This window comes from Corvus cornix, chromosome 3, assembly GCF_000738735.6.
Source record: "Corvus cornix cornix isolate S_Up_H32 chromosome 3, ASM73873v5, whole genome shotgun sequence".
Taxonomy (NCBI): Eukaryota; Metazoa; Chordata; class Aves; order Passeriformes; family Corvidae; genus Corvus; species Corvus cornix.
Window position 1 is genome coordinate 91629718 of NC_047056.1, and position 21377 is coordinate 91651094.

General features: G+C 37.5%; 1 protein-coding gene across 2 annotated transcripts in view; it reads left to right on the forward strand.

Moving 5' to 3' along the window:
* Positions 1-833: 833 nt before the first annotated feature.
* The window catches only part of ANGPT2 (angiopoietin 2), a 42604-nt gene continuing 22060 nt past the window's right edge, over positions 834-21377 (forward strand). For both annotated transcript variants that reach the window (XM_010406363.4, XM_010406373.4), the window contains exon 1: positions 834-1306. In XM_010406363.4, coding sequence (XP_010404665.1) covers positions 1022-1306 — 285 coding nt within the window. In that variant the 5' untranslated portion in view covers positions 834-1021. The remainder of the gene's footprint in view (positions 1307-21377) is intronic.

The following is a 21377-nucleotide window of genomic DNA, read 5'->3' on the forward strand; positions in this document are numbered from 1 at the left end:
ATGCCACTTCCTGAGCCATGCCTTACTGCCACTGACTCTGGATGGTTTTTCCTCTTCCAGTACCAGCTGACTTGTGATTTCTAACTCTTTTATTAGCATTAGCACTTCCAAAGTTAGCCATGTCATAAGACAAAACAAGCCTTTAAAATAATAAATAAAAAGCTTGTAAATGCTTAACTATTGAAAGATGTGCCTAAACATGAGTATTCATTTCAGAGATTCAGTAAAATACAAAGTCTGTGTTCAGCTGAAAACCCCTAATTACTGCTCCTCTTGCTCTCTTTGCGAGGACGTACCCAAGCCTGCTTTTGTATGCTTGGGACAGTGTCTTTCTCTGTAATTCCACAATGTATTACACACTAACTAAATTACATCTTGGTTCAGCACATTTTAAAGAAAATAAATTAAGAACAAACAAGCCCATAGACTTCTGTATGTAGGGGGGGGGGAAGGGAGGGGGTTCGAGGGGAAAGAGCTAAAAATGATTACGCAAATAATTTACTAGCATAGTTGGAGGCTATCGGAACTGATTGCTCTGTCTAGGAAACCCTTAATGAGAGCCGTACTGCAGGAATTCGCAGGGGTCCTGCCGCTGCCGGCTCCTCCCTGGGGTTTCCTCTCGCCGCCCCGCTCCCGCTAGCCGCTGTGCGGTGCCCCCCAGCACTGGCGAGCCCGGGAGGGAGGAGCGGCTCCGCTCCACATGTGTGCCTGCTCCTACCAACCCAGCTATAAGGGCAGGGGAGCGATTGACTCGGGTGGCTGCGCGGCGGGGGCGCGGCGCGGCGCAGGAAGGCAGCGGGCCAGGCGGGGCCGGCCGCAGCTGCTTCCCGCGCCTGACAGCCGCGGGCACGGCGCGGCAGCGGCCGCACCTCCGGCCCGCCGGGGGCACGCAGGCCAGCCCAGCCCTCGCCTGACGGCACATGGCAGCGGAGCGCTCGGCTGCGCCGCAGGTTAGCTAGGGCCGGGCTCTGGCCAGCGCACCCAGGCTCTCTAGGTCCGCCGAGTTACCGCAGGGATTAAAATGCAGCTGGCCGCCTGCTTCTTTTTGGGCTGCGGCATATTCTTAGCTTCAGGATACAACTCCTTCAGTAAGAGCATGGAGACGATAGGCAAGAAGCAGTACCAAGTTCAGCACGGGTCGTGCAGCTACACCTTCCTTCTGCCTGAGGCGGACAACTGCCGCTCCTCGACTCCGTACGTGTCCAACGCGGTGCAAAGGGATGCACCTCTGGACTATGATGATTCAGTTCAAAGACTGCAGCTACTTGAGAACATCATGGAAAACAACACTCAGTGGCTAATGAAGGTAGGTTAATATAATTTCTATCCCAGAAACTTGACATCCTGTTATCTGTTTCAGTGTGACTTCTTTTTTTCCTTGAACAGTGCCTAAATTCACAGAGTGCATTGTCTAACCTAAATTCCTGAATTACCTTTCAATCAAAAGTTATTTTGAAGTCTGGGAACATAATTTTAACTAGAAAGGAAGAGTGAACTGCACAGTTCTGCAGAGAATGTGCTTTAAAGTTTGTCATTACATTTGAGTTGCTTGGACAAATTACACAGATGGACCGTGGGCATGTCTGAAGTTTCTGACATGCGAGAAGCATCTACTAATTTATAACTAACTGGCAAGGGCTATTTTAGCTCTATTTAAAGAACCTAGAATGTACCTTTATCTGAGTCATGCCTGAAAAATACTATCTGAAATGTGATTTCAAAACCTGGATGCAGAAATTAACCTATTAAACCCCACTAAAAAAAGAACTGTAGTTCCAGCAAAGACTGCAAGTCTGACTTGCAGTGAAATTAGCCTTGTGAAGTGATAGAATTTCAAGAAAATTCTTTAGCAGATATCCTTTGCATCTTGTAACCTTTTCAGTGACATGTACAATATTCAAGGGAAAAATAGGCTGGAAAAGGTGCTGCAGATATCACAGAACTTCTTTTAGTGCAATTCCATTGGAACTAAGGGAAAATGACATGTTTATTGCCAAAGTGGCAACATCTGTACCTGAAAGAGCAGAAAAAAATTTTTACAGCATATATTCTTAGTATTACTGGAGAATAAATCTGATCACTATTTCACATTTTTATAGAAATTCATTTGATTCAAAATGCTATGCAGTTCAACAGATTTTGACTTAAAAAACCTTTATTTTGCTACTATTTGGAAAAGTGTGATAATATAGTCTAACTGCAGAGTATATTTATAAACAAACATTTATGTTTTGTACCAAGATGCCTATTTCCTAAGCAATAAATGTTTCGAGGACTTGGCATTGTATTTCCCAATAAGTGTTCCAGTGATGTCATAATGGTTTCTTCATAGCGAAAGAAATCTGTGTTGTGAATGGAGAGAATTCAGTTTTTTACAATGAATAGTCATTTCATACATAGTTATAAAATAATTTTGTATTAGGGTTCACTACTCTCATCAGTTACAAAGTTACAGAACTCCTGTGATACAACCAATGAAACCCGCTGGCGAATTTGTGAGTGTTAAAAGTCACATTCCAGAACAAACAGTGCAGGGTTTTTATCAACCTGAAATGAGCCTTGAAGCTTAAATCCAAAATGCATACACTTGAAGGCTCCAGTGTGGAACTCTAAATCTCTCTTTAGATGTTTAGGATGCTTAACTTAGAGACACAAATAATGTCAGTTGAGTAGTTTTTGTTTTCTTAAGCAGGCAAACTTACTTTCCTTCACTTACTTACCTTTCTACTTATTAATTTACAATGCTCACCATTGTAATGTTAAGATGAAAATTAACAGATGTGCAATGTAGGATGAAAACCACACAATGTAGAACAGCCTAATTTACCCAGCTGCTAAGCAATTTCCTAACATAAATAGTAAAATCACACAACACTTCAGTCCTAAATGCCACTTAAGCAGACAAACACAGTATCATAAGTGACATCAGGTAAACAAATTCCAGCATCCTTATTTAGTAAAAACTATGCTTTTTCCTGTCAGTCCCTGGGAAATCAGTGCCAAGAGGAATAGAATAAGTATCTCTAACCCATTCTTTGGGGGATCAAAAGACAGATTCTGATTTACAAGACAGAGAAGTGTTTCTTGTATTTGAGCAAAGACTTCTAAATAAGATGCTTTAGAACAGCCTGTTTTTTTTTTTCCCCTAGCTCTTCCATAGCTAAACATCCTGTAAAATATCTGCTGTTTGCCTTTTTCACTATTTTAACACCTGCTCTCTATGCCATCTGTTTTGTTCACAAAGAGCCTCCAACAAAAAGTAGCTTTTCCTCGGATTTACTTTGCTAGAGACACCTGGTCTGCAAGTGAAGATAAAAAGCAAACAATAACCTTTAAAGCTGCTTACAGAGTTTACTTGTTGTTTTTATAAGGTCATTAATACACATTCTTAGGTTCATATTTCAACCTCCCAAAATATAATGCAAGGTCAGTCAATGTGGGGTGAAAAAATTGTATTTGCTTAATTTTTTAGTGTATGGAAAGTGTAATACAAGATTGCTTTTAAAAATAACCCGACATTTAGCTTCTCAGCAATTGCCCAAAAAACTTCATTAGGTCTTGATCTTTAAAATTTATTTTTATTCTTTCAAGAGGCAGAACCTGTTTTGTTTTAAAGTTGTGTAAAATATACATTACAAACTTCAAGTGTGAATTAACCTTTAAACATTGTTCCTGAAATATTGCAAATCCCCAAACATTTTTACACACCTCCCCCTCTCCTGCCTTTAATCCATCAACTAAAGGAAATGTTCTGTTTCTGAATGAACACTGGGCTGTATGAATGGAACAGCATGGGAAGTGTGCGCTTCATCTGCTTAATGGGCAAACACAATGGGAAGAAAATGAGTTAGATATGTCCAGGTTCTTTTCTGATCTGCTCCTGCATAGGAAGCAGAAGACTTTTTTTCTACAGTTATTACAAATTGCTTCTTCATGAAAACACATTCTTTTCAATCTGAACTTTAATAACGCATTATGCCACTATTGCGTGTGCCATACATAAAACTGGAGAATGTCTTTTGAAAAGCAGATTATGTTTAAGCATTCAGATGACAAACTAGAACAAATTCCACCTAATCCACTCTTTAGCAGTAAGTCAGTAAGTGATACTGTGAAGCAAAGGCCAAAACCCTAGATCAGCTGTGCAGCAATATACCTGAAATGAACTTTCCTCTTTGACTTTTCCTATCTTGGGATCAATTTGTATACTGGTGTATGATTTTTTTTCTAACGTGTGTGTGAGCAGGGAGAATAAAGCTCTCAATAATAAAATTTTCAATTAACTTGAGACGATAGGAAGTTGGTATGCAGCTGAGATACAAGACTGGAAATTTTAAATATAGACATATATGTTGGCTATTATACTTGGGAACTTTTTATATAAAACACCAGGTTTTCAGATATTCCTAAAAGACAGGCAATCCCTTAGGGTCAACAATTAGACTACTTCTATCTGAAAAAATGACAGCTTTACCATTTGGATCACAACACTTGTACTCAAGGAACTGCATTTTTAAGATATTAAAATAACTTAATGTTGACTTGAATTTGCTTCTTAGTATATTGACTGGATCCTATGACTCAGGAGATATGACTCTCCAAAGCAATAGTGTAAAAGAAACAGGTCCTATTTTCTTAGTCTTTCCTGTTACAAACAGCTGAAAACAATGTATGATCAATTTGATGATAGCATCTGGAATACAGGTAATTTATTTCTAGTTTATCAGCAGATCAAAAGACTAGAAAATAAAAGTCTGTGTCAGGAGTCAACATTTAAATCAAAGACCAGGGCTTCATCCTGAACCATCACAGCAGACTAGGAGGGGGATGCACTGCTGATAGAAATGCAGTATCTTTGGATACTCTTAACTGAGATTCATTTTCCCTTGTCTTGATACCCTGAAAAGTTATAATTATTGTTGTACTGAATGTCATTTGCCAAATACAAAAGGATACTTTGACATGCTGCCATCCAAAGCCCCAGCACACAATGGATAAGGACAACTATATTGAACAGTGTTGAATTTTGAAGTACGAAAGAGATGATTCTGACTCTGAATCCTGCATTCCTTTCTTAAGTAATGCATCTATTTTTACTTATTGTGAAAATTCTTGTTTCTGTCTATCAACAATGTATTTGCTAAGCAAAAGAATACTGGCAGGACTCAAAAGAAAATACTTTCTTACTTTCAGATTGGTATGTTACCAGTTAAAGTTTCCACACTACTCTGGATGATATAATTACACAGTTTATTGTTGTATCTCCTGTAGGTAAATTTCAGTTAAAGGATTTGAAATGATTCTTTTGCATGTGTTTAAAAACTGTGTTGTAGAGACCATTTCTGCATCATTCTGCAAATACCAAATTGGTGACACAGGTATGAAATTTTACAAAATCAACAAAGAAGATGAGATTTTCTTGCACGGATCTACAAGACAAAATCGAAATAGAGGATTCAACTTCTCCAAGATGTTTTCAGTAAAAAAATGTGATAAATAGAGGCTTGTTTTACAGAACCAGTCTCTTGCTAGCATTCAAGATATATTTTCCTGTGCTTTGTTTGTTATTAACATGATCATAAACTTGTCATCTTTGACTGGTCCAAACAGCAAACTGGGAGATTTTCTCCATCAATTATTGACATTAAGTGCTTGATTTCCTTTTTTTATTTCTTTCTTTTCTTTTTCTTTTCTTTCTTCAAGTGTACTATAGGAAATTAGCTTGAAGATGCTTGAATTGCCAGTTTCCAGTCCTTTTTGTTTGCATACCCACTTAATACATGGAATTTAACAGCATAACCATTGGAATATCTTTGATACTTTGTCAGAGAGACTGAAGTTGAGAATGGTGTTTCTTTTACAGACAATTATTGTTACTGCTCCTTTTTCCTTGTTAATTATGAAAAAAATCAGTAATTTGCATCTCACCTTAATTTACCAAGTAAAATAGTATCACTTGCTTGATTCCTAAGCTATCATGTATGTATTGCTTAGAATGGAAGTTACCCTAAAAGACACAGATACCTGTTTCTAACCTTCAAAATATGACAGCTAGTACCTTTAGTGACTGTTTAATACTGTCTTTTACATACTACAGTACTTGCTTTTGAAAATGTACCATATTCTTTGATTTACAATATTAATCAGCTTAGTTAACCATTATTAACAACTTTTTACATGCTTTAATGCAAGAACCTCCTGCTGCATCTGTCATTTCATGGGCTTCTACACAGCTTTGGCTGAAAGCCAGGGTGGGGGCAAAGTAAGATGGTCTTCCCCCACTATTATTATAGGGCTAGACATGCAAAATGTTGCCAACTGATTTAGAAAACACAGTCTTATATCTTACATTAGTGTCTACAACAGAGAGGTGCCACTCTTGGGTCTTTGGAACTTTGCAAACCCGGAGTTTCATCAGGTGCCTCAGTCTATATTAATTAGCTTCCTAGAGTAAGTTCAATCAGCCTTTTCAGCCTGAGAGAGACAAATAGAGGAATGGAAAACTTAACAGAAACCCTCCCGGAAGAGGCAGATTTATCAGCATTGCTGAAGAACTTACAAAAGCTGGCATGCTGTATGGCTCTCATCCTGACATACTGCTTTAGCACTGAAGTTTGTAGGTCTCAGAATCCAGAGACAATAGGTAGAAGGTAGAACTGTGGACTAGACTGCAAATACTATATGAATATACAGATAACCATTATGCTTCCCACTTGTTAAAAAACAGCTTGAGTACAAGAGTCAAATCAGGATTGATGGCTTTTCCATAAGACTTTGGTGTCTTCCTATTCCCACATCCTGACAGAATCATAGAATTGCAGACTGGCTTGGTTTGGAAGGGATTTTCAGAGATCATCTAGTTCCAACCCCTCTGCTGTGGGCAGGGCCATCTTGCAGATCAAGTTGCTCAAAGCCCTATCCAGCCAAACCTTGAACACTTCCAGGGATGGGGCGTCCACAACTTCCCAAGGCAGCCTGTTTCAGCATGTCACCACTCCTACTGTTTAAAAAAAAAAAAAAAAAAAATTCTTCCTGGAAGTGGAGATGCAAGTTGTACTTCAGAGATAAATGATTCTAGCATCTAGTTAACGTGTTAAAATACTAGTTAAGATACTAATAGGAACCTTGAAGATACCTGTACAGAGACTGCACAAGGGAAAATAGAAGATGGCTCTTAAAAAAAAAAAAAAAAAAAATTCATGCATATACTAGTACCTGAAACAAGGATGTCATGCACAGAAAATATTTTGGTAGTCCAAATGCACCCTAGGAACTATCTCACTGGTAATTACAGTGAAAACAATGTGTCAGTGGACTATAAGTATCACTAGATCCTTCAAGAAAAGGAGAGTTTCTATGGCACTGAATAAGAAGTTTCAGAAATAAGCACTGAATTTTATCTGCCATTTTATTATTTGAATTTCTCAGACTAGCAAAATAAAAACTAGTGGTGGGAAAATAATAGGAACCTCAGGTAATTTAAAAAGGCAAAACATCTGGGGAGAGAAAAAGTATAGCTCAGTAATTTAATACCTGAAAATGCTTTAAAGATATGCACATTATACAGCGTTAAACCAAATAACCTAATACACACAGTAAGTTAAAAAGTACTTTACAAATGGAAGTACCGTGATCATTTCATTTCCTTGACCAGATATATTTCTAGGAAATGGGACAGAGGAAAAAAGAATTTTACTTACTCCCTAGTGAGAATAAAAAATACTTTTTGGTGAAGCTGATGTCTATTCCAAGTAAACAAAGCTCAGAGGAGACGTTAAAGAATTCTTCAGGTTACAAAATCCAGATCTATGTTTTGTACAAAAAAAATCCCACACCTCGATGGTTCTGCAAACACTCACTGTGTCAGTTTTTAAGCTGCCTAGGGAAAGACATTACTACTCCTTAAAAGCTTTTTTAAAAAAAGTTCTTACTTTGATCCAAGTAATTACTGAAAATCCTGTTAGTTTTTATCTGTTTATGGAACAGGTTAACCCTAAAATTAAGATGTTATTTACAAAGCTCAGCAAATGTATCCTACAATTTGTATGATTAAATGATATCTATCTGTTTTCTTTCCAACTTCCAGCACATTATGGCTTAGTCTGAAGAGAGAGAGCAGGAAGCTACAGGAACTTTTCTGCTGTCTTTATACTGCCCATATGAAGCTTTATCAGTTTAGCTAACAATCTTCCCGGGGCCTACTAAGGTCATAAAAAAGTCTTACAACTAAAAAGGGAAGGCTGATAGAATATGCAATCCTCTGTCTGTTAACTTCTCTCTCTGTTAATAAAAGTATGGATGGAAATCTAGTTTTCTTCACAGCTACACTATTCACAGAAGCTGTAAGGAAATGTTTCCTCTGTAGAAGAGCAAATACTTCAGAATTCTTAGATGGCAGCAACTTTTCTTCCAATTCAGCTGTCTCTAGAGATTTCTTGTTAAACCCAAGCAGCATGCAAGTGTCCAAGCTTTGCTCAAACTCCCTTTAATACTGATGGGAAAAAATGATCTTTTTAGTTTTATACTTGTATTTAGGTCTCAAGCCTCATGATAGAGTTTTAAAATAAAAACCCCAACTATACAGAGTTCCTTTACCCTCTGGGAAACAACATGTCAAATTTCTCTCATTGATTTTGCTCAGGTATTAAAATCAGTGTGTTATGGTAACACAACTGAGAGCTTAACAAACTATTTTATTGAACAGCTAGCTACAATGACTTAAATAATAACTTTCCAAAAGGGGGAAAAAAAGCCTTGCTTGATTTATTACACCTCTCTCAATATTAGCAAATGAAATTCTTTTAATAGGCATTCAATTTTTAGACTGTATAGCATCTTTTAGTAATAGAATTATCAAGAGATGGAAACTAGCTCTGTGCATTTCAAAAGCTGTACTAAAGCATTGATGAGGACCAGAGTAGTTCAGTATAAAATCAAAACTATCGTGTTAGAGCATTCCAGTGTGGTACAGCATAATCACTCAAACAACTGCCATAATTTGTGTACTTCAGAAGCAATATTTTAGTATGTTTTTTTGAATAAACTGTTTGTCAAAACCACAGGAAAGCACACTAAGCAAATGTTTGATCTTTATCACTCCACTTAAAAGAACTTTTTGATGGGGAGAAAATCTAAAAGTTCTCATCTTTGGAGAAAATAATTGTATCCACTTAAAAATAGTAGGATCTTGTGAAAATCTCTAGTATAAAAATGACTGAGCAGTGTCTTAAGCCCTGTGCAAACAACAGCTCTGCAGACCTGTTCATTCTCACGCTGCAGGCACTAAGAGTCATTCACCTCCTGCACTCACGGTATCAGCTTCATCGCTATGCTTGCTTTTTGGTTCAGGCCTGCACCTGATGTGCGTGATCCTGGAAGGAAAAAGCCTCTTTGTTCCATTCTGTCAGGGTGTGGGAATGGGGAGACACCCAGCTAAGTGGAAAGGACATTTCCTGGGCAATAGCTGTAGCCCCCATAGCAGCTCCCCCACACATGGTGTGATATCCGTGTGCCGCAGGGCTGCTGCTCATCATGTGACCTGATGTGAGGTACCTGAGTAAGCTGAGAGGTTTAATTTTGATCCCAGCCACCTAAAAATTTTAGTTCTGTCTTCCTTGACAGAACTTGTAGGCATCATGTTATGACACGTTATATACTTGCTTTAGGTTGTTTCCCATGAACTACATTATGTTCTATGCAACAATTTTCCTCATTTTCCATTTACAAGGTGTAACTACCTGCAAGATACTAGTTCAAACCCACAGTTTCAGAATGCAATATAAACCAGCACCTTAAGGAGAATATGCCATTCAGCCAAGAAGCAATAGCCTCATTTTTCCAGGGTATCAGCTGTCAACTGACAATTTCAGCTGTGCAAAGTGTTAACATTCAAACACCAAAAAGCTGCAGATCAAGACTGAAATACACATATTAATGGAAAACGCACTTGCCATACTTCAAATCGCATTAACAAGTACCCTGTCCATTCAGATGTTTTCTTACTCTAGAAAATACCCTGGTGAAGACCTAATGAAAAAACTTCCATATTTTTGCTTTTCTTTTCAGAACGATGTTTTACAAACAGGGTAATTTAACTATTCAAATGAAACACTAGTTTCCAGTTTCTTAGTACAACTTAAAAAATGGATAAAGTAGGCAAAAGACAGCTTAAATGAATAAGTAAAAAATAAAAAAAATCTTGTGTTTTTCTGCTTCTAAGGAATTGACTTTAAAAACCCCTAAGCTTCCTTGCATGAGGTCTGAACTTTGACCATATTAACTATCCCTGTGTTTTCACTTATGTTAAACTGTCATCCTGATGCCACATTTTCTGTCTGATATAAAATTTGCCTATAAAGTAATAGTAAATTAAAAAACCCTATTGTAACTGCTACTGGAACCTAGCTGGGAATGTTTTCTGAAAACTACTCTGACAGGATGAAACAAAGTTCAAATAACTAGAAAGTAAGCTCATAGACTACTAACCTAGCCCTTACAAAGACTATAAACTGCAACAAATATAAACAATCTGACCCTGTTGAAATCTTAGCACATACAAGCAAGGATTCTGACAACTACAGTTTACCAGCTAGGGAAGAAAGTTTAAATAGGGTTAAAAATACCCTAATTTTTTCCCCTGACACATAAGTTTATTTGACTTGACTCTAGAAAAACCTTAGCCATGTCTTGAGTTCAGCTTCTTTGTTATGGTAAACTTTATTATTTAAAAAAGGCTCTGAGGACAGCATACAAAAACCTAGCTCTGCTCCAAACAAGTAGAAAAATTCCCACTGACTTCTTAGTGAAACTAAAAATACTTAGTTTCACTAAGTAAGTATTAATAAAAAAAAATATTGAAAAAGTATTTGAAGTTGATAATGGAGTACACTAGTAAATCAGATGTCTGCTTTAAGGCTTATTCCATGTGGACTACCTCTAACTATGTGAAGATGCTATTGGAATAGAAAAATGAGTAATAATTTTCATCACAAGGAAATAAACATTTTCCTGTTCTTGTCCCTCTCTAGTCCATGTGGGAGTAACATCTCCCAAGAGTCTTATCCAGTCAAGTCCTTTGCACTTACCATTTTCCTCAGTGAATTTTCTCCCAACTTCACAGTGTTTTTAAACTTCAAGCAAACTAGAGAATTCATTCCCTCAGCTGGCTTTAAGATCAGCCTTCCAGTCCCCTTTTACAGCTTATTGTCATTAAGAATTCCTATCCCTGATACATCCACTTTTAAAATTCTGCTCACAGAGATTCATTTCCTTTCTTTCCTTCTGTTAAAGTTATGTGGCTTCCTAGATGTCCCTTTCCTCTATATTCGTTCTCATTCAGAATTCTCAGTGCTGGATTCTTTTGTCCTTATAGCTAAATTTGTTTTTAACCTTCTGTGCATACTTTCCTGCGTATTCACAGAACCGTAGAATGGTTTTGGTTGGAAGGGACCTATAAAGTTATCTAGCTTCAACTCCCCTGCTGTAGGCAGGGACAACTTCCACTAGACCAGGTCACTCAGAGCTCCATGCAGCCTGGGGTTGAACACTTCCAGGAATGGTGTGTCCACAACTTCTCTGGGCAACCTGTGCCAGTGCCTCACTACCCTCACTGTAAAGAATTTCTTCCTAATGTCTAATCTAAACCTACTCTCTTTCAGTTTAAGGCCATTCCCTCTTGTCCTGTCACTGTCCATGTGAAAAAGTCCCTCTTCAGCTTTCTCATAAGCCCCATTTAGGCACTGGAAACGTGCTCTAAGGTGTCCCAAAACCTTCTCTTCTCCAGACTGAAAAATCCCAACTGTCTCAACCTGTCTTCACAGGAGAGGTGCTTCAGCCATGGGATCATCTTTGTGGCCTTCCTCTGGACCCAATCAAATCCCTTCTAATGCTGTGGAACCCAGGGCTGGATGTAGCACTCCAGGTGGGGTGTCTCCAGAGCAGAGTAGAGGGGCAGAATCCCCTCCCTTGCCACGCTCTTTGGATGCCGCCCAGGATACATTTGGCTTTCTGGCCTGTGAGAACACATTGCTGGGGCATGTTCAGCCTCTCCTCCACCAGCACCCCTAAGTCCTTCTTGTCAGGGCTGCTCTCAATCCCTTCACCACCCAGCCTGTGCTTATGCTTGGGATTACCCTGACCCAGGTTCAGTACCTTGCACTTGGCCTTACTGAAATTTATGATGTTTGCATGGGCCCACCTCTCAAATCTAAGACAGACAACTTCCTTTTCTTCCTAGGTGCATATAGTATCAATGTCATTGTACTTTCTCCATTGCTAATGTGCTTAGTCATCTTGACAGCAGAGTTTTACATCCAAGAGAGTCCCTGGAAAGTGTATTTAAAAGTCTCCCTCTTCAGTGGCCCTTCTTGCTAGATCTTGACAGACAGGGAAGAGTGTCCTCTCATAAAATACCCACCCTATAATGTATAGCTTTGGTTCTCAGCCATTCTTTCTGAGAGTTTCTCCTCTTCTCTTATGGTTAATGCCAGTAGCATTGTTTTGAGAGGATCTGGATTTGGTCTTCATAGAAGACTGGCAGCTGCCTGGTGTCAGGCTTTCAGGAGCACTGACTGGAGCTCAGCTCAAGAGGTGACTCCATCACTACCTGAATGCTCAGGGGGTACCAGACACAAAGATGAAATTTTGGAAGCAATGGATGGAAAGACTTGTCATCTTGTTTCTGTTCCAAAAAATGAAACTACCTGCTTTTAGATGGATAATTCCAGCTACTGAGACAAAAAAAAGTATTTTAAATAAGGATTACATAATTTTTTTTTTCTGCATCACACACTACATTTTGTTTCTGCAATACGCTGCCTATATGTTCTGATCTTGCTTCCAGATATTTTTGTTTGCCCACTTTTAACACAGTAGCTTTCTGTTTTATCTTTCAAGCATGAAATTTCTCAGAAGCTTTTGCATTAAAGACCCTTAACTGGGCTAATGGAACAGTTCAGAGAAATAAATAAACAGCATTTGACAAGAACATACAAGGATGCTCATTTTTTTAACTAAGCAGAGGTGACCACATGAGCTTCTCTTATTTCAGGGAGCCTTTCGTGATTTCTGTAGTCACAGTTAAGGCCAGTTTGGTTTTTGGGTCCTGCTTCTCCCGCCCAGTGTTTTGGAAACCTTTCTCTGAAAGGTTTGGTCCAGCAAGTGAGGAATTTTTAAGCTGGTGATGTAAATGTAGCAGCTAGACACCCCACCTCCCCAGTCCATATAACATATTATCAATGGAAACAGTAGTGAGAAAGATCAGCACGTCTTAAAAAAAGAGCTATAGTACTTGAGCAGAAATTACTTTCTTTTCCCCCTCTCCAAAATCAGTGAACGGGTTCTCAGTAAAGAAATTTAGTCCTTCAAGACTGAATACAGCAGCTGACATGTGCTTCCCCAAAGTCTTAAGCATTCAAAATTTGTCAGGCCTTCAGCTGAAATGACTGGTTGTCACTTGGTAGCATCATTGAGGCTTCTTCTACGAGAAAAAGGTCTTATAAAAGCTCAATAAACTATAATTAGATGCCAGTATATTGCAAAGTTTAAGAACTACTTAAAATGCTTTCAGTTTCCTTAACTCATGAACTTAAAAAAAAAAATCTAATTTTTGTCATGCTGAAAGATGTTCTGTGAACACAGCTTTGAAACTGGAGACACCCAGTTTTATAGCTTACAAAATGGACTAATTGTGTACCATAGCTTCCTAACTAGTTTGATCCTTGAATTCCAAATCATTCTTCCTTCTGGTTGGAAATGGAATGCAAGATGACTGCTTCCCTAGAAAGCAATGCTGAGAATGAACTGTAAATGCCTAGCTCTTTTTCACTTCCCCAATAACATGTTTTGAGAAGTGGAATTTGCTTCATATTTCGTCAAAAACTTGAAATCTGATTTGTTTCACCACATCATGAGCTATTCTCTAAAATAGACTGTCCAGTTGAAAGAAGAGTAAAAAACCACGTGATATTGTAAGTTGAGATAAAAAAGATAAATGGCTTTAACTGTGACAGATACATTTGCTAAATATTTTGTAAAGTTTATGAGGCTACATGGACAATGTTTTTCATGAAAAATGTCACCAGCATATCTGAGAATAATTTTATTTCAGCTGCCTATTACTCAGTGGAATGGAAAAAATACATAAATGAGAAAGTATTATTGAGATCTGGGATAGCAAGTGTTTATTCAGATGTCATCTTTGTAGGGCAGAATCTCGTCCTTACACTGATGTGGTATAGTCCTGATTCCCTAATGGCAGCATGCAAGTCCAAAATCTGATTGAAAACATGTAGGCTTATCTCCAGAAAGTTTGGATATTCGATTTGTGAAATTATAGTGATGCAATGAAGATTTTTGCCTTTTCTTTTATACCCCTGTTATACCTTTTTACAACTTCTGTATTCCTAGTGCTTTTTGCCTACATTCTTGGACTTGTTTGTCAAGCTAAGAGACTAAACATTTTAGAAGCTTCGTAGCTAGAGATCAGTGTGCCCCAGACCCCAAGGTCCTCTCCAGAACACATTCTGTAAACCAAGATAGAACCATCCAGGGGAAGGTTCCTTGGGGAGGGGGGCTCACTTGAGCCTCTCATTGGGGAATCTTTGATAGATATGCTAATTAGTAAGACCTATAATGTTATACCCAATGTTGGGGGGGATAGACTCTGGGGGGTGCATCTCAATGCACATGACCTGGATGTGTGCACCTAAGGATCCTTAAAATAAATACCAAGGTAAAATCCCTTTTCCCCTTCTAACCGTGTCTGACTCTTGATTTTAAGACCAGGAAAAGGCATCAATAGCACAATGCCATAACATAGTATTTAAAATTTAAATATTGATTAGCAGTATTTCCTATACTGTTTATAAATAAGGAATCCTAATTTTGAGTATTGGTGGCTTGTTGTGTATAATGAAGAATATTTATATGCATTTCAGTGAATGGCAGAAGCATCACCGGCTTCTTGTCTTCCTGGCTGCAGCGCTACTGAACTTCGGGAAAATGCCATTCATGACTCACACTATTTATTTATTTATTCTTTATTTTTAGACTAATGGGAACTTTATGAATTCCTTCCCTGATTTTGAAGAGAAATACCACTTAGCTATGATCCTGAAAAATGGTGATCCAGAATCTTAAATTACCGCCTTAATGAACAGCCTTAACTCTTAATGAGTAGGGGTAATTACCAAATGATTGATTTTAATTTTGAAGCTACTCTTGCTAAATTTTGGTTTTTTAAAATTATTTACTTAGCTATATAGAAATTCACACTGTTAAGCTGTTTGTCAAGTTGACTATTTAGTTTCCATTAACAGCGTTTTTTTGAAAAGAGTATTTTTCATTTGCAGTTTAATGTACAACTCCCTAAAAATGCACCACAGAAAGTACATGCATCATATATAGTACAAAGAACCCACCCACATCATCCTCCAAATGACAAAACACATGTGGAGGTAGGAAAGCAGTAGTGTAGTATTAGGTGTACAAAATAAGCTCAGTGTCTGGAATGGTGGGAGATCAACTCTACGACAGCCTTTGGGAGTGTTTCAGCTGTCAGAGTCTCTTCCCTTTTCATATGTGCTCCTTTGCTTTTTCTACATCTACATCATTGGATTTTAACATTCATAGTTAGTTCAAAACATACAGTAGAAAGTACAATCATGGTGTAATAACTTTTAGAATTGGGTACAAAGTACTTCCATTCAAGAACACAGAATGAAAGTCATTCTTCATAAATATTTGCATAGAAAATGAAGACATTTAATACATTTTGCTTCATGTTATATTAATGAAAATTTAGTTTTTATTTAAATAGAGTTTTGCCAGTAAAGGAGGGGGGGAATTTTTTCTTCTGCTAGCAAGTATAAATTATAAAAATTCCTCTAAATGTAATGTAATCAGACAGGAGAATAAGTTGGTAAGCTTCCATTTAGTGCACAAGTGTCCCTACCAGAACCATCTGCATATCATTTACTTTAAAGTCTGTATTTACTATTTTAAGGGTTAGCATTTAAATTTTCAGTATTTTATTACACAATTTTAGCTTGAATATTTTCCAGTAAATCATAGCTCACTTCCAGATAGCATTCATTTATGCTGTTACTTTCACCTTTTGTTTGCTGAGAGGAAAATGAGATAAGAGAAAAATCTTAGCTGGAGGTCTGGACAGGGAGACATGTTTGATGGGGCATGTAGGAATCTAATAGCGTAGAGACATCTCAGGCATTTCCATATACATTCCCAAAAGATTTTTTTCCCTCCCTTGAGAAACAACTTGTAGACCATCGGGACTTCCTGCTCTAGGGGAAAAAAAAAGGCGATTTTAAATGTCTCTTTTTGAGACATGATTCCTTTTTATTTCTGCAGTGTACTGATAAGCTCCTAAAATTGATACCTTACTTCCAGAAAACATGGAGAAATAAATTATTTTATTAAAAGCTGATTTAAAATAGCTTAAGGTCTGATTGATGGGGATTGATGCAATGCCCTTAAAAATGTGTTCCCTTAGGTCTGTCAAGATAAATGACTCTTGGAAAGGGTAGTCATTCTTCTATTTCCATTCTGACTTTAAGCAGTAGCAACATTGACAGACTGAACATAAGTATGAAAAGCTATTTTAAAAAGAACAAAACTGTCTGCAAAATTGAAATTTTGACAGTATTTTGCCTTCATAACACCAATACATTACAGGGATGTGGAAACACAAATACAGGTGCACATGGAGCGCCTGGCAATATGGTTACATACATGCACATTAAGGAGCATGGGTAGCATATGTATGTCGGTAAAATACTACATACTGCCTATGTGAACTGCTGTGATTGAGACAGTGTTTTCTTCTTTTTTAAAGACTACATTACATTTCACTGTTATCCATGTCCAGTAGGATCCAAGGTGGCTCATCCCAAGAAAACCCTTCTAAATGTACAGGCTTCAATTATACTACAAGAAACAATTTAAATATTTAGTATTTTAATTGAAAATTAAGTCTGTTAAAATAGTATTTGAAAAAACTATATTTTTGTCTTTATATTAAAAAATATATCTGTGAATGAGAAACTTAAGTCTTTTGTGGCATATAAGGATAACCTTTTACAGTCAGAAAACTGCACGTTGGCACAACATTTGAAAAAAAATGTTCCAAATTATGGGCTAAATTCTACTTCAGATGACTTATGAAGAAATCAGATATGGCCATAATCCAAAGAACACTGCCACTCTGAAAAACGGGCAGGACAACTAAGACCAAGCATTACTAGGTTAAAGATACCTGAAGACATCTGGAGTATAAGAAGCAGGAAGCATCTATAGAAGTATAGAAGTATCTACACTCTGAAAAAGTATTCCCAAAGGAACTAATGAGACTCAACAGTTTTCTTACTTTTTCCTGTTACTAAAACTAAGCAAATCTGATTATGGATGCTTAAGTACCTTTTCCATTTTGCTCACTTCTGTGTGTATAATGAACATCTTAGTGCATAAAGTACCAGGATGATGATCACAGGTATTGGAAGGGCTAATTAAACTCCAATGGTTTAAATTTGCAAAGGTAAGTTTTGAATAAAGCACAGGACATTTTTATTAGGGATGTGAGAACCATAACTCAAAGCTTTTGACAACTTAATATATGTGCCACATCTCACTCCTTCGCGGAAGGGAGCATGCAAAATTCCTCAATGCCTTTGGTCAAAATAGAGTGGCAAGAGCCAAAAGGGTCCAAAAGAAAAACGCACACAAAATGTTATTAACAGACGATACACTTGGCACGGAAATATGTTTGCTCCTATAAAGAGAAATAGGAGAGGAAAGGGGATCACCAGTTCTGGGTCCAGCACTGATCCAGCCAATAGGGTGTCCAAGGTCCTGGTGCCACCCGGGCTTTGTCAGGGGATCATTTTATAGGTAAGTTTTCCTCCCCTGGGATTAGGTTTCTCATTCTTCATGTAAATAAGTGAGCACATGCAGTCCATTCTTCTGGACCTTTCTGGAAATGGGTTGAGGGTCTTTGAAGATCTTTTGATGGTCTTGATCCCCCTCTACTGGATTGACCCTAAGTTGACAGCTCATGCCTGATTCCTGATCCTATTTCTGCACATCTGCTGTCCTTTATGTCACCATGGACCAGAACAGGGAAGTGGGTTCCAGAAAGGTGCTGCCCTACTTTCCAACAGTCCCTCTTTCCAGCCACATCCTGTTCTTATTTGCCCACTTGAATAGCCATCAGCGTTTGAGGCATAACAATGCATTAACTCCTTACTTCCCAGGCTTTTACAGTATGCCAAACTGTAGCTTCAATGCATATTTAAAAGGTACCTAACTGTAAATGTATTTTTTGTTGCTAGGTTTTCTACAGGATCTACTCCACTTTTGTAAATCCAAAACAAAAGGTAGAGGGAAATCACTACATATGTGTCATTAGCCCTGCAGTTTTCTCTGTGTCTTTATTGGATGACTAAGCATGCAATATGCATTGTAACACAACCTGTTCACATAGGACATAGCATTATATAGAAACTCACGATTAACATTACCTCTTGCTGAAAATAAATGTTAGAGTTGATAGAATCAGACTATAAACATTAAGAAAATCACCAAACTTTACTTGGAAATCCTGCTCCAATAACTGAAAAATTCTATAAAATAGAACAAGCATCCAGTACTATGTGTACCATTTATATGGGGTGGCATTTGGCAAAAGAGGGATGTATGTATTCATGGAGCATAAATGCTGCCATGAACATGACTGTTTAATTAGTATAAATTAAACATTTGGCAGCAAAGAACAAATGCAAGACATCATTCATAACTTAAAAGGGAAATAATGGTAAGTCAAATGTCTATAAAGTGCACGAGTAAGTTGCTGAAGCTTTGAAAAATTCTGTAACATGGATACAAACTATACAATCAGGAAGACTTTTCATTTAACTGAGTATTGATAATCCTTCATAATGGAATAATACTATCTCTGCCAATAGTTAGAAAACATACTTCTTTTAGTGCATAGTCTACATGTTGTCTTTTCTTTCTTGCCAATTTAAAGCTTGTTTAAAAAAAAAGTCTTGGCTATAAAAGCAATGTGTTGGAATGTGCTCCAATATTAGTGACCTGTCCTTGTTTTTCTGGCAACTTAGCTGAAGTATTTTCATCAAATTTTATGATTTTATATGATTTGAAGTAATAAAGCAGGACACAGCCCCAAAGTGATGACCTTAGAGAATTTTTTCTCTCTAAAAATGCATCACTATAACTCTATAACAAATCTTAACTGTGAAAGGATTTCAATTTTCCCAGCTGTTTTTGCAATTTAAGCATACTTTAAGACATGTTTTTTTCCCATCTGTGCTTTCATTTTTATATTTACTTTGTTCAAGAATACATGCCAGCCAAATTCTTACACAAAAGATAGAATGTTTAATGGAAAAATCCCAAGAAAAATCACTGAAATGCTATCAACTAACTATTCCTCCTTTCAAATATTCCCTCTCCCTTGTATTATCTTTAAGATAGAATTCATTGATTGACTTGCTCCCTCAAAAGCAAAATTCCTGAAAGAAGATGCATCACTAATAGTCAGCTATTAGGTTTTAACATTTACTTTGTTCAAAATAACAATAATGTAATAATGGTTAACTCAATTCTTATATGCCAAATACTATTTGAATTAAAAAGAGATTAAACCATAACTAGCCAAGTGGCAAAGGAGAAATCTGGCAAATAATCCGTTTCACCTTCCAAATTTGAGCAAAATATTGAAGAAGACAGACATGCTGTTCAAACCAAACTGCCAAGCTTCCCAAGTGATGGATGGGGACTGAGTCATTCATTCCTGTGTCCTTCCCTCTTTTAAACCTTTTTTTGACCTCTTCCTCCTTCAGAAACTCTGAGTGTGCTGCTGCTTACAAAGGAAGGAGGCTCCTTGGCAGGAGCTGATGAATAGTACTCTACAAAGAAATGTGCCACAAAGAACTGCAGTCTTGCAAAATGGCTGCTAATCCTCAGTGTTGTCAGTGTAGCTCAGCTGTGGCTGTGGGAACTGGAGCCCGTGTTCCACCACCCTCTCAGGGAAACCCAAGGGCCTTACTTGCCCAGGGTATGCAGTAGGAACATGTTCTGCTGTCACTAAGGTCAGTGGGAGATGGCGGGGCATTTTTGATGAAAGTCGTTCTTTTATTCCTCTTTGAAGAAAGATGAAAGTAAGCATCCGCCACTAAAAAAAAAATTAGGAAGTTGTAGTTGTACAAAGTGCTACTTTCTACAGTTTTCCATTGTGTGATGATGAGAGAGGGGAAATAAGCAGAGAGGGATCAATGTGTATCTTGGTTCAGGTCAGGAAAAGAGATTTTATGATGTGTACATGCAGAGAATGTACAAAAGTGGGCGAGGATTAGTGAATATGAAGGAAAAAACAGAAGGGTTTTATGTAATCATGCTTTGTATAATTTTAAGGGAAAAAGCCACAAGAAGCTCCAAAGCTACTTAATAGGTCATTATAATTTTGATGCTTCATGTTGATCTAAATTAGAATAAATGTCAGATAATGAAACTGGCTTTAAATCTTAATATAAATCCCTTTTGGTGTTCACATTTCATGCTTTGAAGCAAGCACAGATACCATATTCCCTAAATTACATATTTAATATTTTTAAGTTGAAAAACAGATGTGAAGACAAACTTAAACTGGAATCAAGAGTATATTTCAGTGATTGGGAATTCCCCACATAAATGAGAAATTATTTGAAAGAGATCAGATACTTGGAGATACACTTACACTTAAAGATATTCAAATAAGATAAATTATGAAAATGCAGATCTGTGTGTCCAAACAAAACTGCTTTCCAAGGTTGCAAGCACAGTGACAAGGGGTATAAAAATCTGGCAACCAGAACCACCAGATGCCTTCAACTGTAATCACGGGTTTTGCGTACTGTATTCAGAGCAACCTTACATCTGTGTGTTTGAACTGGGCAATTGCCTAAGCCTACCATAAAATGTTTACCTTACCTTTAAGCCCAGAATTAACTCATTTTCTAGTAGTGTGTTTTCAGCGATAACATTTTCAAAGAAGCCATGCAGTTCTGTAATCCTATATGCAGAGATGTCTTTGCTCAGATTTTCATTCTGCTCTCTCTTTGGTGAACAAGGAACCTTGAAGAATGAGGTTAAATATCCACAATTACTTAATGAAAGAATCAAAGCTTGCGAACAATCTTTCTTTGTTGATCTATTATTGCTGTCTTTCTTTTTATTTTTGGGCCTTTTTTTCTAAATTAAAGATGATGCAACATTTTCAATGCATTGAATCTGTCAGGTGAGGCCATATCCTTGATCCTGATAAAGATTTCAGTACTTAACTGTGACATTGAGGCAAATAAAAT